The sequence below is a fragment of the Seriola lalandi genome, unplaced genomic scaffold (genome assembly GCF_002814215.2).
Source record: "Seriola lalandi dorsalis isolate HSWRI2012SDOR001 ecotype SW California unplaced genomic scaffold, Sedor1 jcf7180002054476, whole genome shotgun sequence".
NCBI lineage: Eukaryota > Metazoa > Chordata > Actinopteri > Carangiformes > Carangidae > Seriola > Seriola lalandi.
The window spans coordinates 1,365,173-1,383,055 of record NW_019525029.1 but is presented as its reverse complement, the minus strand read 5'-3'; the positions used below and the strand labels follow the sequence as shown (position 1 = coordinate 1,383,055).

Sequence of the window (17,883 nt, the reverse complement as noted above, 5' to 3'; positions counted from 1 at the left end):
TCAAGACTTGCAGTTGTGCTGGGACGGCGGAAAATGCTCCACCTACCATCAGACCAAAGACACACATCCTTAATCCCTTCAACAGAGAGAATAAGCATCAAAATATTGGCTTCAAAGTGCAGCCCTACAAAAGGTGTCTCATAAGGTACTCTACAACACTCACTACAACCCGATAGGTAACGTCATCTATTTACAGGAGAAAAGCTATTTGATGGCCATTCTCGCCAACAGATTGACCCCTGACGCTGCTGTTGTAGCATGCTCTGGAGACCACTCCTTCTCTGCAGCCACTTACATGTTACACACTGTCACGGATCCATAAGGAAATGCAAACGTCATGCACCACAGAGCAATTCCAGCCCAGTCGTTTACTCCTGCATCTTTACGATGATATATACTCTTCGTTGTGCGTGTGTTATAGCAAAGCCATTTGAATTAAAATTTAAATAGTTAAGGGATGTTAGTGGACACAGCATTTCATACGAGCAAGCTGAAATGTTTCAGGTAGACTGGAGTAAATGGGGGAAGATCGAGTGAACGACCTTTGCATGCTGTAGGGAAAGGAAGTAAATGATTTGGATGCATTCGGGACCATAAAATTTCACTGACTCTTTCAAAAAACATTGAAAAATATGCACATGCAGACAAAAGCATTCGCCCTTAAAAACCTTTTTAAAAATGCAGCACAAACATACTGGTTTGTTAGAAAGGTTCATATGAGTAATATGAAATATAAAAGCATGCTGAATCATTTAAACCTTCTTTTCAAGAAGAGTCAAAAACAACCAAACAACTGAATTGAAAACATGAAGCAAGTCTACAGGGAGGGAAGGGAGATTCCCTTGACTTCAACGATTTCAATTTGTGAAAGGTCGTTGCTTATTTTTGAGTGAATATATAGTTTCCTCGTTTCATCAGAGACATTTGATGAAAGGAAAACACATGTATCGATCTTGTCACAGTCATAATACATCAAGGACTTCTGTCGTGTTTTCAACACATGGTTTATCATGACCTTCAAGCCAAAGCAACCAAACTCAGTCCCAGTTTCTCCAGTGCTCACAATAAAGACCAAGCTGGAGAAACACTCTCTTAGTGAAACAGAACACAACATGTCTTCACAGTAAATGATGCACTCAAGCATTTGAGGACCAGAGTACAGTGCCTATCATCATTGAAAATAAGATACGTTTCATGGCATCTGCTTCTACTGGCAATTTTAATTGAGCTAATTCTTCTTTCTGAAACTCACAAACTGTGAGAAGTTTGATTTTTTAACAATAACGCTAAACTTTTATCAAGCCACTGCACTGGCCCACAAATTTTGGAGCGTTTCAGGCAAAGTTAGTGCATAAGTGAGGAAAGGGATGTGTGCATCATAAGAGGAGCAAGAGTGGTGTGTGTTATCGAATGGTGAAGTTTTAGCGTGCCCCGTGCACAGGCTCGTTGCCGTGGATACCTCTGCTTGCGGCCAGCGTGAATCCTGAAGAGACCCCGCTTTTTAGAGAGGAGTTGACTGGGGAGACACACAAGGCAGAGGGAGAGAGGGTGAGGGGAGGAGAGGAGTGGAGGGGGAGCGAGGGGGGGTGAAGGAGGATGAGAAGTTCTGGGACAAAACCTGGGTACACTGTGAACCCGTGAGGATAAAAGGCAGCAAAGGAAAAACCAGAGAAAGAGGGTGAGGTGTGACATCTCAATAATCCAAATAGCCCTTTCCGTTCCTGCTCTCGTTCCCTTGTCTAAAACCACAAAATAAACTTCTGAGAGGCAGGTTTGGATTATGGAGACACGCTCAGTGAGGAGTGGGTGGGGAAGGATCATGCAACAGTAGTGGGCTATAATGTTTCACCCGAGTATATTCATCAAGACAGCCCATTAAACAACATGGTGTTAGAGCGGCAAACCTCAACTCGAAGACATCTCCACCAGCAGAAGTTGTATTACTCAGATACACCAATGTGCTTCTCTCATCTAATGCATGCACAAGTCCAACATACACCATTTACACAATCAGCCCTTTGTTACCTTGGCGCTTGTTAAAGGTTTTTGCAAAACAAAGTTATGAGCCTAATGCAGCAAATTCACCCTAATTACGAATATCCTCAAACCAACAAGCACAGCTCATGACTAGAAGAACAAACCTGCATGGACCTTCTGCCTTCCTGAGAACAGATGAAGGATGGAGGATGGATGGCATGGAAAAGACACAAAGGAAAGAAACGGAAAGAAAGAGGAAGACAGGAAGAGGAAACTGATGAGTGAATAGCGGGAGGCGGTGGAGATGGCAAGAGTATGAGCTAAGCAGACAAAGATGCTGAAAAGCAGGGGTTCCTGTAACACAGTGGTCTCAGATCGGACATTAGTGAAATATTGTTAAACACATAACACGTCCATGCAGAAAGCTCCGGAAGCAGTCAGCCTTGATTTTGTGTGTGTGTGTGTGTGTGTGTGTGTGTGTGTGTGTGTGTGTGTGTGTGTGTGTGCGTGTGTGCGTGTGTTTGTGTGCGTGTACACCTGTTGAATGTACTCTTCTTTATGTCCCCACTGTGTGTGAGTGTAGGTAGACTTTTGGCCACCTGTCTGGGTGCACTGTGAAGTTATGAGTGGTGGCGGTGTGCGTACCTGTCTCCCGACAGGTAGGGGGAGCTGTAGGGCCGCAGCCCAGACAGCAGCGTGTGGTAGGAGTTGTGGAGAACCTTCTTGGTGTTACGCTGTCGCTGGAGGTGACTGAACAGTAGCGTCAGTTCTCTGACAACCCACGTGCACAAAAAAAACGACAACAAAAAAAACAACACATGACAAATGAACAAAAAAATAACAAATAATGAACAACTCACAAAAAGGCCAAATCAATGGTCCAAATGCTCAAAAGAAGAGGGATACTTGAGATTAATAAGATGATATGTGAAAACGTGACGATTTAAGATATAGCAAAGTGAACATTTTGACTTGACATTACTATAAAACAGATGCATGTTTCTATTTGTGTTTCTCATGTTCCCCTCCTTTTAAGCAAATAAAAAATTAGTCAAATTAATACATAAATGCAAAATATAAGAAACCACTGTGTAGAACAAAAGTGATGAAAATGTAATTGAATAGTGGTGGCAGAGGTATTTCAAAGGGCTGGGCCAAAGTTTAATTTAAAAATGTAATAGAGAAATGAATACTATTGCTTTTTATTAAAACCTCCACTGCACAGAACTGAGAGGGGTTCTTCATGGGTAAAAGGTTGCAGGTGTGATCTGTGTTTTGTTTATAATGATATGAAAGTATGAGCTGAAGACAAAGTATCACATACTAGTTTTCACAATTCACCCTCTTGTGATGCAACTCTCAAATCTCTGTCTGCATTTATTACACAAATGACCAAAGGCAACTAAAGATTTTCTGATGGTTGAATCCATTCAGTGCTGAACATGTAGAGTTATGGCAGCGCCTACCTGAACGAAGGCAACATGCTGTCATAGAAGTACCATGTAGCTGTTAGATAGGAGTGTTTGGGATCTGTAGAGTAGAGACGCCATGCAGCCTAAACAAAGCCACAAACACACAAAACAGAAACACAAAGCGAAAGTTAACATCCTACCTGACTCTGCACTTGAATTTATCAAACACCATGTAACATAAAGACTTCATGTCGCTCACTGTGGCCATTACCTGTATCAGGTTGGCAGCAGGCATCCTCCTCTTCTCAAAGTGCTTCTGCCGGTGCTGCTCTTGAACCTTCAAGGCAAAGCCTGAGCCCAGAATGCCCTGAGGGTCAGAGGTCAAATTTAAGTTAAGAGTGCAACCAGGCAGACAGGAGCAACTGACGAAGATATGAGTAAATACACAGGAGACTTACAGCAGGCAGGGCAAAGAAGGAGACTCCCAGAAGAGCAAAGCCAGCAGCTAGGAGCCGTCCCTGCCAGGTACGAGGGGTCTTATCACCATAGCCAATAGTAGTGAGAGTAATCTGTGAGCGTAAAGACAATGTGATGGGTTTAACATGATGCAAATTGCATGGGGGTAGTGACAGACTGCATTTGTCTAAAAACCAGCTAACATTATTCTCAGAAATGCAACATCACACAAAAGATTTAGCATGACTCTACACTCCAGTTGCACCTGACATTTATATCAATCTAGTCACATGAATCGAGTGTTAGCTAAAAATGAAAACTGTCTATAATCCAAATTCACGTTTTAAGATTGCTCTTGCTGTCACTCCCTCAATCGCTTGGATAAAAATATACTAAATATAAAATATCTGGAATACACAGACTGACAACCGCTCACTGGCAAGTCTTCTACAAAGGTTTTGCTCACAAATAGGGATTATTACCACAGCTACAAAAAGCCTGACTGTGTGCGTGTGTGCGAGTGACGCTTGCATTATGCAATACTCACAGTCCCCCACCAGAGGGAGTCTGCATAGGTGTTGAAATCTGAGTTGATGTCTTTCTCTGCCAGGTAGACGAGGAAGGAGGCAAAGATCAGGACCAGGAAACCTATGTACCAGGCTGTAATCAACTCCTGGGAGAGAGTGAGACGAAGAGGACGTATCAATCACACCTGTCAGCGGCAGCAGCAGCATCTTTAACATCATAATCCCTCCTCTCATTACGGTAAGACTACCATCGTTATTGGCTAAATTCCCAACATCATCACATTTAGTTTCTACTTTGACTTGGCTGTGCAGTTCTGCTTAGACAGCTGATGCATCAAGTCATCATCGTCACCACCATTAAACTGGGTTCTGCAGCCGACCGGTGGATGTCAGGTGTTTAAGTCAGCACAAATACTAAAAACTGTTGATGAGCAGTTAAGGGGGAGTTTGGTGTTTTACGGCAATCGAGTCAGTCGCCTCACCTCTTATTCCTAAACAGTGAAAGTTATTAAGTTATTCATCCCATTAGGAAGCATCATGACAGTCATCACCAGCCTTTTACTAACAACCCTCAACCTCCTTCCTGTATTTATCAATAATCCATAATATTGGATATAACCAACATGCACTAGTATTCTTTTAATTGTGAATGTTTGCACAACTAAGACATGTCCATAAATGTAAAATGTTCTCAAACATAAACCAGAGAATGTGAGTTTTGTAGTGGAACAGGTGTAAGAAGAGGATATATTTTGCAGGCTTTCATTCCCACCTTGCTGTGTGCGTAAACCACTGAGCCCAGTAGCTTCCAGGTGCCTCCCCGTCTGTCCATACGAACCATCCGCAAAATCTGGAGGAAGCGCATGCTCCGCAGGGCCGAGGTGGCAAAGATGTTACCCTGCGTACCTGCAGCGATCACTGCCAACGACGCCACAAATACTATGAAGTCTACAGGGAAGGAGTTCATTCCACGGAGACATAGAGAGGAGATGAGGGTAAGGTGGTGTCCAAATTTTCACATGGACACACACAGCACTTTGTCAGGGGTTTGTGTGCTGTTCACACACACACACACACACACACACACACACACACACACACACACACACACACACACACGCACACACACACACTAACCTATGACACAAAAGGGCTTTCTGGCAAATCTCAGCCGTCCCTGCCATCCACGGTATCTGCAGCAACAGCCAGCAGCCCAGATCCTGATGAAGTACTCCAACCCAAACACCACAATCATCACAAATTCCTACAAACCACAAACACACAAAGAGAGAGAGAGAGAGACAGGTAAGCGACATGCACTGGTCAAGTGAGCGCAGTGTTTTACAGACCATCCAAACAAATACACCCCCACCTACCCCCGTTTTTTGTATGTGTGTATTTTTTTCCTTTCAAAAGTCATAGTGAAATCCAGTGTGACAGTCTTTCATTTCATGGTGTTTCCATTAAATCTTTACATTTAGTATTTAATATCAAAAGTTTAGCATGAGTACCAATATTTCAAAAGAAAGTTGTCCCTCTAAACAGAGCATCCAAATTATCCATTTTATTTAAAGCGCCATATTAACATTCATGAATATCTTAATCTGTTTATGGCTTGGTGACAATTTCAAGAGTAAATCACAAAAATCCATTTGAATTGTTCTCATTTTCCATCAGCTTGCCATCTGTGTACTTCCTGTGTTGAATGGGAGAGTACACCGCGTGAAATCTCACAATCAAATGCACAATTAAACGCTGAACAACAAGAGATGTGAAACAATGAGGGGACAAAAAAAATAAGCAAACATCAATGGTGCGGACAGGATCATGTGAATGTGGCGACATAAAAAGTAGCAAAGTACGCAGTATGTCGCAGGAACATCAAGGCTGGGATGTCAGTTTTCCAGTCTTTATTTCTAGCGCATGAACCCACCACTCCTCTCCCGGAAACCACTCCTAATTTCTCTCTGTGGGAAACTCTGATAACTGATGTGCATATACTTCACATGATTTACATGACCTTTGATCTCTCTATTAAACCTTTTTTGGTAATTGGTAAAATTAATCAAATAAGGGCTGATATGTTGCAAAGCAAGAACTGTATATTCAAGACTTAAATGGACTTACTTCTTATTTAACAGAAGCTTAAATCAAATATCAAAAAATCATAAAGGTTATACCATAAAAGTCACAGCCTGGTAACACACCACTCTGTCAGCCTTTTCTCTTCCTCTTTGTCTTTCTTACTCTCAGGTTCTTGGACTGTACGCGCAGTTTAAGGTGCACTGAACCAATCTGTCATTAGAGCAAATGTTTGCGTAAGTAAAGTCGACTAATGGCTGATTGCCTGCTAATGGCTGAGTGATTAATTGGAAGAGTGAACGGAGGGAATGTGGAAGTCAATCAAACGATTAAATAACACGTAAAGATGAACAAGGTGGAATGAGAGAGTCGGGGGAGAGGGGGTTGACAGAGGACGGGTCCGGTTAAGGAGGGAGAAAGCGAACGTCCGTTACCTTTCAAAAAAGCAGCTTGAGCACAGAGGAAGAGGGGAGATTATGGGATAGCTATTAGGATTAGTGGATCATGTCTGTGATTTCCTGCGCCGTCAACAACACCTGAATCTTTCCACCTGCTTACATGGCTGTCTGCGCCTCCACCGGCAAACAAAACAACACGCATGCAAGCACATACACTGCAGTAAGTGAGATGGTGTGTATGAAAGGGTATGATGATGGATGCTGAAGTAGTCAATGTGTGTGTTTGTGTGTGTGAGAGTGAGAGAGAGAGAGCGAGAGAGAGAGAGGGACGGGGTCTTACCAGGATGAAGAGGCCTTGGTTGGCAACCTTCTGGTGGTCGCGGATGGTGGAGAACACAGACAACACCAAGCAGCTGAACACCAGCAGAAAACTGAAACACACAGACACACACACACACACACGGTCAGTAAACACATTTCAAAAATACGCACATCAGAAATGAGAACAATCTGGGGTTATGCTAATCCCTTTTGAGAAGAAATAAATGGACTAAATAAAACCCATTAAAATGTGCTTTGTTCACTCTCTGAGTGATTAGCCAACAGAGAAAACCTAAATTGCAAATAAGCAGGAAAAGATTTGTTGATCCATAACAACAAACACAGCATGCTGACTCATATTCGGTCAGTGGCACAAGAATCGGAACAATGAAAGCAAGCTTAGTTGTTTTTGGCAAACGATGGTTAGAGGTAAATGTAGGCTTCATCCCGCAGCATTTACTGTGTTGGGCTTTATGTCAGCCGAGTGCTTGCTGGTGTAAAACACCCGAAATATCCATTGGGTGATGGCAACACAATCAACCTACTGACTTAATTTTCTGTTGGAAGTGATGTGTTAGATGCCGCATAATGATGAATAAGCCACGCCCACATGCATCAATTAATATCAGACTTCAGTTTTTGATTAATACTTGCCCCCAGATGCATGTGCACCGAATTTGGTGAGATTCTGTCCACCAGGTTTTGAGGTCTTCAGTATTTGTGGCCCCTCTATGGGTCAGGCTCAAAATGCTTTAGTAGGCCTATTCCCAAACATGGCCTGAATACGTCATACCACAATTTACCATTATTGGACAAATGGTTAATGAGTTATGGCCAATTTACTGCTAAGCCCTGTCCCTTGTGGCATTTATTGGTCAATATCTTGAAAACTAAAAAAGACATCACCAAGCTTTACACAGTTTTTGATGAGCTTGGTCCAGTGATGATCTACAGAAAATGTTGTGTTTTGTGTTTAGGAGGAGATGTCATAAATTGTTTTTTCAAAAAATTCCAAATCGAAATGCACCTTCAGTAGAAATGATGCGGCTTGGGCCTGAGAACTCGGGGCTGTTGGACAATAACAAACACATAGAATATTCCCAGCCGTGTTAAACTCAACAGTTAAAACATATTTTACTATAAGAAGACTGGTATCATCCTCTCCTTTCAACAAAACACGGGGACGGTACGTCTCTGCTGGGACAGAAATTACTGTCCTGCAGAAGTAATGGCCACTTCAGTTTGAGAACTACTCCAGAATAAAACACAACATAAATTCTGGTAAATTGTGCCTTATCCTCGAGGTGCTCTCATGTTAGTATAAACACTTCATCTTCGGAGTAACGTCGAGTCTCCATCGCCATGCTTAAGTCTGGCTCATGGACATAATTTGCAGTTTCTGTTCACAGACAAAAATATCATCGTATTCAAATCTAGTTCATACTGCAGTTTGTCACATACAACTATTACATCCATGATGTGAATTCCTCTTGTCTTTCAGAGGGAAAATTAAAGAAGTATTCTCTCGTGGACAAATCCTTTTGGGAACAGGTTACTAACTCCCTGCCAAATAGCAAATATTCCTTGATGTACAAAAAAAAAATCTCCACTAAGGATGATGTATTAACTCTAACTTTAAAGTTAAAACATTTATTTAAGGAATGGTGTGCTGCTGAAAAGAATAATGTCAGCACTTATGTAGTAACCGCCACACTCTGTCCCTCTTAACCAGTGGAAAAAGTTATTGTTAGAAGTTGTTTCAGTGGAACTGTCGACTGCGAGATTAAAAGGACTCACAGTACAGCAGAGCAAATCTGTTGGGAGATTGGTCAACATTGGAGCATGTTGATCTTTTTATCAGCCACTTTACTTCTTGTGTTTCTTTCATAATTTGTTTTGTTGGTGTTTTTCATTCTGTTCATTTTTGTAAGCTGAGCAGAGGTAGAAGTTCACTCAAAAGAAAAGATCACAGAGATCAGACTGAAGAATAATTGGTGAAAAACATATCAAGATTTTGATCTTACTGTAAATATCACGCTTGGTACAATAACTTGATTTATTCAGGCAGCAAGCTGGAAGCAACAAAAACAATTACAAACGTCATAAAAAAAAAACTCAGATAATAAAGCTCTAAAATCTCCAAACTGTATATTGTACATTTTACTACCTATTGTTAATAAAGTGACAGTCAGCAGATAAAGCTTTGATAGTTATGTTCTGTTTTGAATTTTCTATATTCTTATTTTTACGATATTGTATCTGTTTCAATAAGTCATATTAATTAAAATGAGTAACCGTTCCAACTGAGCTCACCACGCTGAGATGCCGATGACAGAGCATCAGTTATATCAATATCCTTTAGTTATCACATTTAGGTAATGAGAGTAGCTGACAAGGCAGTCAGAGGCCTAATGGACCCATGGGAAAATACTTTACTAGTGTTGGTAATCCCCCAAAGTGCCAAACTCCTCATGTGTGATACTGTTACAGCAGCTCAGTGACGAGAAACAAAAGTACCATCATCGTACGTCTTTGACCAGGGAATGACTGCATGAGAACGTGCTGGGTAAAAAAATGAAATGAGAGAGAGGCAGAAATGAGTGCCACACAAACACACACCAGCTCTGCCTGCTCTCTGTGCCATGTGAATCCAGAACAGTGTGGCAGGATTAGCCAGGTGGCAGCTGCTGGTCCAGCTGGTCTAGATGTCAGAGCCCAAAGTTAGAGAACACTTGTTGGACGCTAAACCGGGTCTTATGGCCTCACACAATGGTTCCCTTTCTGCACGATTAGTAACGTAATCGGCAAGTCTCTCATCGGGCTAATGTTTGTGAAGGGAAATGAATTTTAGCTGCTCACTTTAAAAACATGCTTAAAACTATGGGTTTGAGTCGGACAATAAACAGCTGCTGAAAAAAACAAATATTGGACTGAATATATAACGTATATTCTTAATTAGTGATTCCACAGACAAATTTCCACTGGAATAAGTCTAAAAGGATTGAAAAAAAGCCAAATATAATTAGAGAAACATTCAATAGATTCATCAGCAATGATTAAACAGAAGAGGAAACAATAAAAAAGACCCATATCCTCTCAGACTAAAACCCTCAGGGTCTAATTGGTTGAGTCAGAGTTGAGTGAGATGGTATACATTGTCTTGCATCAGCCTTACACCAGAAATGATAGAGGACAACAGGAAGGAAAGATAAGAGAGATGTCCAAAGTTGTGTGGAGTTTGTCCTGCATCCTCTTGGCTCACTGATCTATCTGGAAGAACGACAACAATCCACGTCCCCCCTGCAGTTAGCAGAGGGGACATGGATTGATTGTGGAGAAGCCCAAAAAAAAAGAAAAAAGGAAAAAACAAACGAAAAGAAATCATGATTTGATTAAAAAATATATCTATTCAAATTTATTGTTACATTTACTAATAAATTAAAAAGCTACAATAGGCTGACTGAACAGCACACACCTCGCACCAACCTGAGGCAGTCGTGAACCCTTAAAGCCACTGAGAGTGCAGGAAAGTCAGTTAGTAAACTAGAAGTCGTAGTTAGACAAAAGTAATGGATTAAAGGTTGAAATAATTAGCTAAATGTAATGGAAACATAGTTAAAATAGTTGGTGTAATGGATACATGGTAGTAATTCAAATGTAAACTTTGTCTAAATTCAACCTAAATTCTGACATTTCAACTAAATGAAAAAATGACTGCAACAACTTTTTTGTCGCGTTACTTAACACTTCTCTTTAAACCGAAATGAACACATTTGGTGCTGATGAAGAAGTACTTGAGCTCTTCTGATAGGGATCTGGCGACACATCAGACAAAAAAAAAGGTTGGGAACCACTGTTGTGTAGAGGATTAGTTCATAACCACAGCATGTCAGGGATAACTGGCCTATATATCATCAAAACAGAATTTCTGGCAAAGCAAATGTCTGATTAGACCGGTAGTGATTCAGTAGGCTCGATGTGAAAAACCTGGTTTCTGTCGTCTCGTTTCTCCACATTACATTGCTTACAAAAACACTGTGCAAAGAGTCAGTGAATGAGCAACTTGTCCAACTGTTTTTGTTTTGTCTGCCTTTCCGGCCACAGTTTCCAGATGGCGAGACACTACAAATAGAAAGACAAAGTAGCTCTAAGACAGCTAGAAAGACACCAGAAACCAAGTGTAAATAAACAGTCACCCCCAAATTACCACTGTGTATTTCTCAGCCCAGTGACGCGTGCACAGAGGAGAGTTTGTGCTTCAGCCACAGCGGACTTAGTTTGAAAAAGGCACTCAGATGATGCAAACAATACATTTTGGTCGTTCATCAACTGAGTAATGTGCTGACTACACTGTCTGTCTTTTTCCCCTCAATTAACTCAAAGCTCTGTGTGTATTTCCATAAGGAGGAGATTAGTCGGGGGAAGCATCTCAGGTGGTTTCCTTCATTGACTTGTCCTTTATGTTACAGCATACATATCCTGATGGACAGCTTGGCTTCTACAAAATACAGACACAACATTTCCGTAACTCTGCATTTACCCGAGAACAATATTACTGCTTACATGCAACAACTACGAAACCGCTGCAACGAGCTGCTGCCAACACGGCTCACCGTATCTGTGAGCCAGTTTGCGTAGTCACAAAGTAGATTTCTGCTGGGTGTCGTGTAACAAACCCTTCAAACCTCATCTCATTCAGACCACAAGCCACAGGCAGGCCTCAGATCACACCTGCCAAACTCACATATGGCTGTAAAATACCACTTACACCGTCTATGTTGAAGTCCTCCAACCTAGTAAATGCTGGTGTTCACAAAATCCCCTGAAGAGACCAAAATCGAGTGTTAGGCTGTCTCTCATTTCCAACTCCCTCAGCCTGTCTGAGCCTGTCATTTTTAATAGTCATGCTGGCGACATGGCACTATGAATGGCAATATTAGTCTTTAAGTCAGTCAGTCCATCACTTTGTTCCTTACGGAAATATTTCAACAGCTATTGGATGGATTGCCATTAGATTAGATCATTAGAAATTCATAGTCCCTGCAGGATGAACTGTAATACAGTGATTTTGGTGATCCTGTGACTTTTCATAAACTCAAACATCTTGACTTTTACTATAGAGGGTCACCTTTTTTTTTCCCTTGTTCATTTATTATTTATGAATGGAAATCCACAAATGTTGTCCTGTTTGATCTCTTGTCGTCAGTGTTCAGCTACAGCTTCTTCAGATGGAATTAAATGACCTGAGCTTGTGTCTCTTCTGTCGTCCCCAGTGAATAAGTAAATACGTAAATAAACAAATATATTAATTAACAAATACATACGTAAATGAAACAGATGAGGAGTCATTTAGGTAATGCGTGATGCACGTGGGGGGAGGTAACACTTTCTCCACCTCAATAGCACCACCCACCTCCACTCCCTCCTTTCAGGGAAATGTCAATTAAAAGCAAAGCATCAGTCGAAATCCATAAAAACAGCAAGGATGGTCTCGGGAGGACATCGAAAGGTTTTGTTGATGCTCTTCTGCATCAACAAAATATCTTCAGATGAAATATTTCAATAAAGACATCCGGCAAAGGCTTCATAATTTAGGATTTAGAGAAGAGAGAAAGTAAATATCAGAATGAATATTGCTCCCATGGCCAAGACAATCAAAGAAATCGTTGAATCCTCCTCTCCGTATATTCAACACAGGATAGTCTCATCAGCCACAACTATATGTGAGCCAACCAAGGTTGAAGGGAGGATAAAGGGAAGTGAAAGCCCTACTCATTATATACATTATAAATGGGCATGTTAATGTATAGATGCACCATGTGTCACGAATCAAAAAGACCTTCATGATATAATGAATAAAATAATTTACGAAAGTCAGGCACTCAGGAGATTTACCATAAGGCTGTCCACATTAGTAATTGCTCCAGAACTTCTTAGAAAGAATAATGCATGCTCTGCTATATACACAGAGTATCTGACTTTTCTCCCAAAGCAGAGCAGAGTAATTTGTCTCATGGACACTGAGGAGAATGGAGAAAAATGCAAGCACAGTAAGACAAAGAAAGAAAGAAAGAAAGAAAGAAAGAAAGAAAGAAAGAAAGAAAGAAAGAAAGAAAGAAAGAAAGAGCACAGTTTTACATGTTTATCTGAATAATTCTCATTCATTTTCATCCCAGGTAACTCGAACCAATCACTGTCCCACACCACGTGCCTCTGTATGTATAAAGTACACTTTGGCTCGGGGCCTGTAAAGCTCTAGAGGGCTGTTGGGCGGCTGGTGGGGCTGACAACAAATAAATGCACAGCAGAAGCGCACAGGGCAACCAGATTGCTTTTAATGGAAGCTAGACTGGGGGCTTTCACTGTTCTTTTCCTGTAAACATACATAAGTGAAGAGGGAGATCTCACATTACTCTGACTGGCCTGTGAAAATACTGTAGTGAGATAAATAGGTATCACGAGTGGTAATAAAAATATATGACATTGTGTATTGCTATATTACACTGTGTGTGTATGTGTTTATGAGGTTAGCGGCATGCCTGGCGGAGAGGAGCAGAGCTGTAGTGCGGGAGAATGCACCTTTGATTCAATCATCACTGGATGATAAAGCAGCTATCAGTAACACATAACAGAGGAGGCAGGAGGGAGAGGAGAGGGCGATAAAGAAGACTGAGAGGGAAGATGCAGAGAAACAGATGAAACTGACGTAGAAAGATGTGAAGACAGATGGTTGATGATTCAAAGAGAAAGAACAGTTTGGAGCAACGCCGGTGAAATAGTAAAAAAGAGAAAAAAGGGAAAACAGAGCAGGTGAGGGATGAAAAGGCCCTTGGGTCATGTCGCGTTACTTGTACCTGTACCTGTAAAGTGCGCGTGAATGTGTGCGTGTGTGTGTGTGTGTGTGTGGCGCCAGCCCCGATCGATGAGGCTCTGACAACGGTTTTCAGGCATTGACCCGCAATCTGTGCACATGCTGCAGGTGCACAAATACGCAAACAAAAAGAGAACACACGCACAGTCAGATTATTGAACACACACTTTCAGTGACACCTTCCACAAGGACATACACAGGTAAACATATAGATCTGCTTAAACAAAGAAAGCACAATTAGGACATGAGATTTATTTATAGTAGAGTCTGACATACATGTATGTGAACTGATGACAAATGTCACCTTGGACACTTCACACCTTTACAAAAGTGGTAACTACAACACACAGGCCTAAACAAAGCTCACAGCAGCGACGTGCTAACAAGCAAAAACTAAAGAGAAGAATTATTGCGCCCAACCCGGAGAGGAGTCAAGAATCAAAGAAGGTAGCACGGAGGAGGAGGAGTGAGAGTGTCATCAGCAGAGAAAGAGAAGGGAGGGAGAGGAGAAAGAGAGGAAAAAGGTGAAAACAGTAGAAAGATATTAATAGTGTTTCACTCTCCTTAAATAGCGACTGCTGGCAAAATGTGTGCAGGTAGGCTGCAGAGCTCAGTGCAACACAGCCCAGAACAGGCAGGTCTCTGGGCCCGTTAGTTACCCCCTCCCCCTCCTTCTTCTGGGACAACAAACTTTTCAAAGTAGGAACAAAAAAAAAACAAACAACACACAAACAAATAAGAGATGAAAAGTGCTTTTTCACGAGGAAAGAAGCTGACTGAGCGTTTCAGAAGCTGTAGCACTGACCAGGAAGAGAGAAAGGGAAGGGAGAGAGGGGGAGAAAACCCGACATGAGAGTGTTGCATAAAAATGAGAGGAATGTGTTTGTTTTCTTTTGAATGCCACAACCTTCACGAATATTACGTGACTAGATCAATTATTTACATAACTGAGAGAAACAGTTGTGTAATGAGTGCTGGTCACACTGCTGACAAAGGCGCAAACTTGGCAGTTTGCATCACGCTACTACTGCGGACACTTCCAAACAAATAATTTGCCTCATTACATACACGCAAAAGTGCCACACACTCTCCATCGCAGACACATGTCTACTACGCAGCCAGACAATCACGCACACATTCACACACCTCACCAAAGAGCCAGTGACTGCCACGCTGTTCCACTGTCTGTCCACGGATGATGCATTTCAAACAGTGTGCCAATTAGACTGATACATTTTCCAAGCTGGAGAATGTCACACCCAGTCACAGCAGCTACGAAGTATCTGCCATCAACACACACACACACACACACACACACACACACAAACACACACACACACACACACACACACACACACAGTGTGTGCACTCTCGCAGACACCAATGTTACATCACATCATAACTGAGTCCTTTGTCTCCAGCTTTTGATTCATTGAAACTCTTTCTTTATTTGCACAAAACACCAAGGCTTCTTCTTTCTTATTTTCACTGAAAGTTGGTTGCTGGCTCTCTGTAACACAGGAATGACCTGAACCCTGAACACTTTGATACTGAAGTATCACACACATTGGATTAAGGGTGCAGTGCTGCAAATTGGAGTTCCTGTAGTCTTTGCATCAGGTGATTTATCAGTGCCTTCAACCAAAATAAAGAAACATTTCAATCAATCTCTTTCAGAGAATGATGTGAAGTGACATTTCATTAACGATATTATTTTGGATTTGGTTGTTTCCAGCCTTTTATTGTCACAAGGCATAATCCTAAATACAAACACTTTGGAATAATTACACCACAAGAGACACTGAAGACACTCAAACACTAAAGATGAAACTCTTGTTAAATATTCCTACTGTTACAATGTATAAAATATCCAATTTAACAAGCAATTATCTTAACTGCAGAGTCTTAAAAACATTTTTTTAGAAACCAGAGCAGTGAAATAATTTCTGCTTTTGCACTGCAGTCAGTGTGCCTTTGCCAAAATCTGAGGTCATGAGGGCCAGCCCTTTAACACCAGACCACCCATTTACCCAGCAGAATATTTGCAATAAAAATACTTTTACATTTATTGCAAGCATGTTATTGTACATACTTGTACATTTTGTGAACAAACATACCCTTTCTGGACAGTTGTAACCAACTCCAGTCCACAAGCCTGAACTAAAGCTGCACTAATCAGGGGTTGCTCATAATGATCCACAGGGAATTATCACCCAACTACAGTTACCCTCAGCTCAACAAAGACTCTTATTTTGGTTCCCTCTCACCGAGGTCTCATCAACCTCATTTCCTGCTGTTTTCAGTGATAAGTTCTGCTAAACCCACTGAACGCTACCTGCAACAAGATACCATCTAGCAGTCCATTTTTGTAACCACTTATCAGGGTCAAGAGGCCTGAGGCCTATCCCAGCAGGCATTTGGTGAAAGAGAGGGTACACTTGAACTGGCTATCACAATCACAAACCTAAGTGTGACCAACAAGAGGCACTATACTTATATCAGCTGTTAATTAATGTTCATTTTAAACTGTACCTCAAGTTACTAAAACTCACAAATCCCCAAATACAATACAGAGCACATGACCATGGAGCCTTCAGTGGCAGTTCTGACCTATACTGACCCATACTTAATCTTTCATATCTGCACCATGAGAGGCTTTCTTCTCATTATCAGTAATGATTCATTAAACAAATTGATTCAAATTAACAGCATTTTAATGTTTCTTGACACAGTTATCTTCCAATGTTGTCTTAATCTGTACAGATAAATTCAGTTCTCATAAGTATTCGATTTTTTTCACACATACGGTGCAATAAATACACTGTTTATTACAGATTCATGTAGAATAGTCATTATAGTGAGAAGTGCACTGACAATGATGGTCTCTGGTGCCTCAGTGACATGTTTCTTTGCAGACATGTGGTACGGGTGGTTAGAGACTGAAGAAATATGTCCAGTTGGTCACATTTCTAACCAGTAAATGGAGCGAAATTAAGGTAGGACCACAGAGAAAGGATAAATTCATGATGGTTTCATGAGTGCTGGGAAAGCCTGTGTGTTTGTGTGTGTGTGTGTGTGTGTGTGTGTGTGTGTGTGTGTGTGTGTGTGTGTGTGTGTGTGTGTGTCTAAGCTGATCTTGATTAATAGTAATAGCACACAATTTCTTGGTGACCGGTGGTGCTTTGGCCTGATGGGAATATCAGATGAGTGTGTTTCTTACGACATCAGGACAATTCAGTGTGAAATTGTTCACATAAATTATATATATGTATGTATGCGATGACAGAAAAAGAGGCTGGAGAAATGAGATGTGATTTATATACATCGACATCAGTTGTCCACTAAAGTGGAAAAAATGGTGACTATCATAAAGACCCGAATGAGCTTATAATTACACGTGAACACAAACACACACACGCACGCACATACAGGACGTACAAACAAAGCATCCGTTCAGGGTTGATCATGGTACACACAGACACACATACACGCACACACACGCACACACACACACAACCTAGCACTGCAGCCTAACGCACATGTACTCAGAAGACCCGCTCCATTGTCTCTGATGCTCTTTCTGATTCATGCTCTTTGCTGCTTACGCACTTGTTGTCAGTGAAGAGTACTACACAGAGCTGGGAGATGCGACCAGGGTGCAGGCGAAGTGCTGAGAGAGCGCTGACATTTAGCTGTGGTATTGTTACCAGCAACCAGCCAATTAGCACAGAGTCAACAAACCCTTTAGTAGGTGTACAGGCTGCCACTTCACACACCAGTGTGCTTTTATAATGCTGACATTTAACCATCGCAAGCTCAATCTTCACAAAGCTTGGATC

General features: G+C 41.4%; 1 protein-coding gene across 3 annotated transcripts in view; it reads right to left on the bottom strand.

The window, feature by feature from the left end:
- Positions 1-17,883, bottom strand: part of kcnq4 (potassium voltage-gated channel, KQT-like subfamily, member 4) — a 44,735-nt gene that overhangs the window by 10,303 nt on the left and 16,549 nt on the right. For 2 of the 3 annotated variants that reach the window (XM_023412331.2, XM_087175601.1), the window contains exons 2-9: positions 7,193-7,283; positions 5,510-5,636; positions 5,145-5,320; positions 4,393-4,518; positions 3,848-3,958; positions 3,661-3,756; positions 3,444-3,532; positions 2,623-2,748 (exon numbers count right to left, since the gene is read on the bottom strand). In XM_023412331.2, coding sequence (XP_023268099.1) covers positions 2,623-2,748; positions 3,444-3,532; positions 3,661-3,756; positions 3,848-3,958; positions 4,393-4,518; positions 5,145-5,320; positions 5,510-5,636; positions 7,193-7,283 — 942 coding nt within the window. Of the gene's footprint in view, positions 1-1,459; positions 1,517-2,141; positions 2,163-2,622; positions 2,749-3,443; positions 3,533-3,660; positions 3,757-3,847; positions 3,959-4,392; positions 4,519-5,144; positions 5,321-5,509; positions 5,637-7,192; positions 7,284-17,883 lie in introns of all 3 variants that reach the window. The other variant, XM_087175602.1, reaches the window with a different exon arrangement.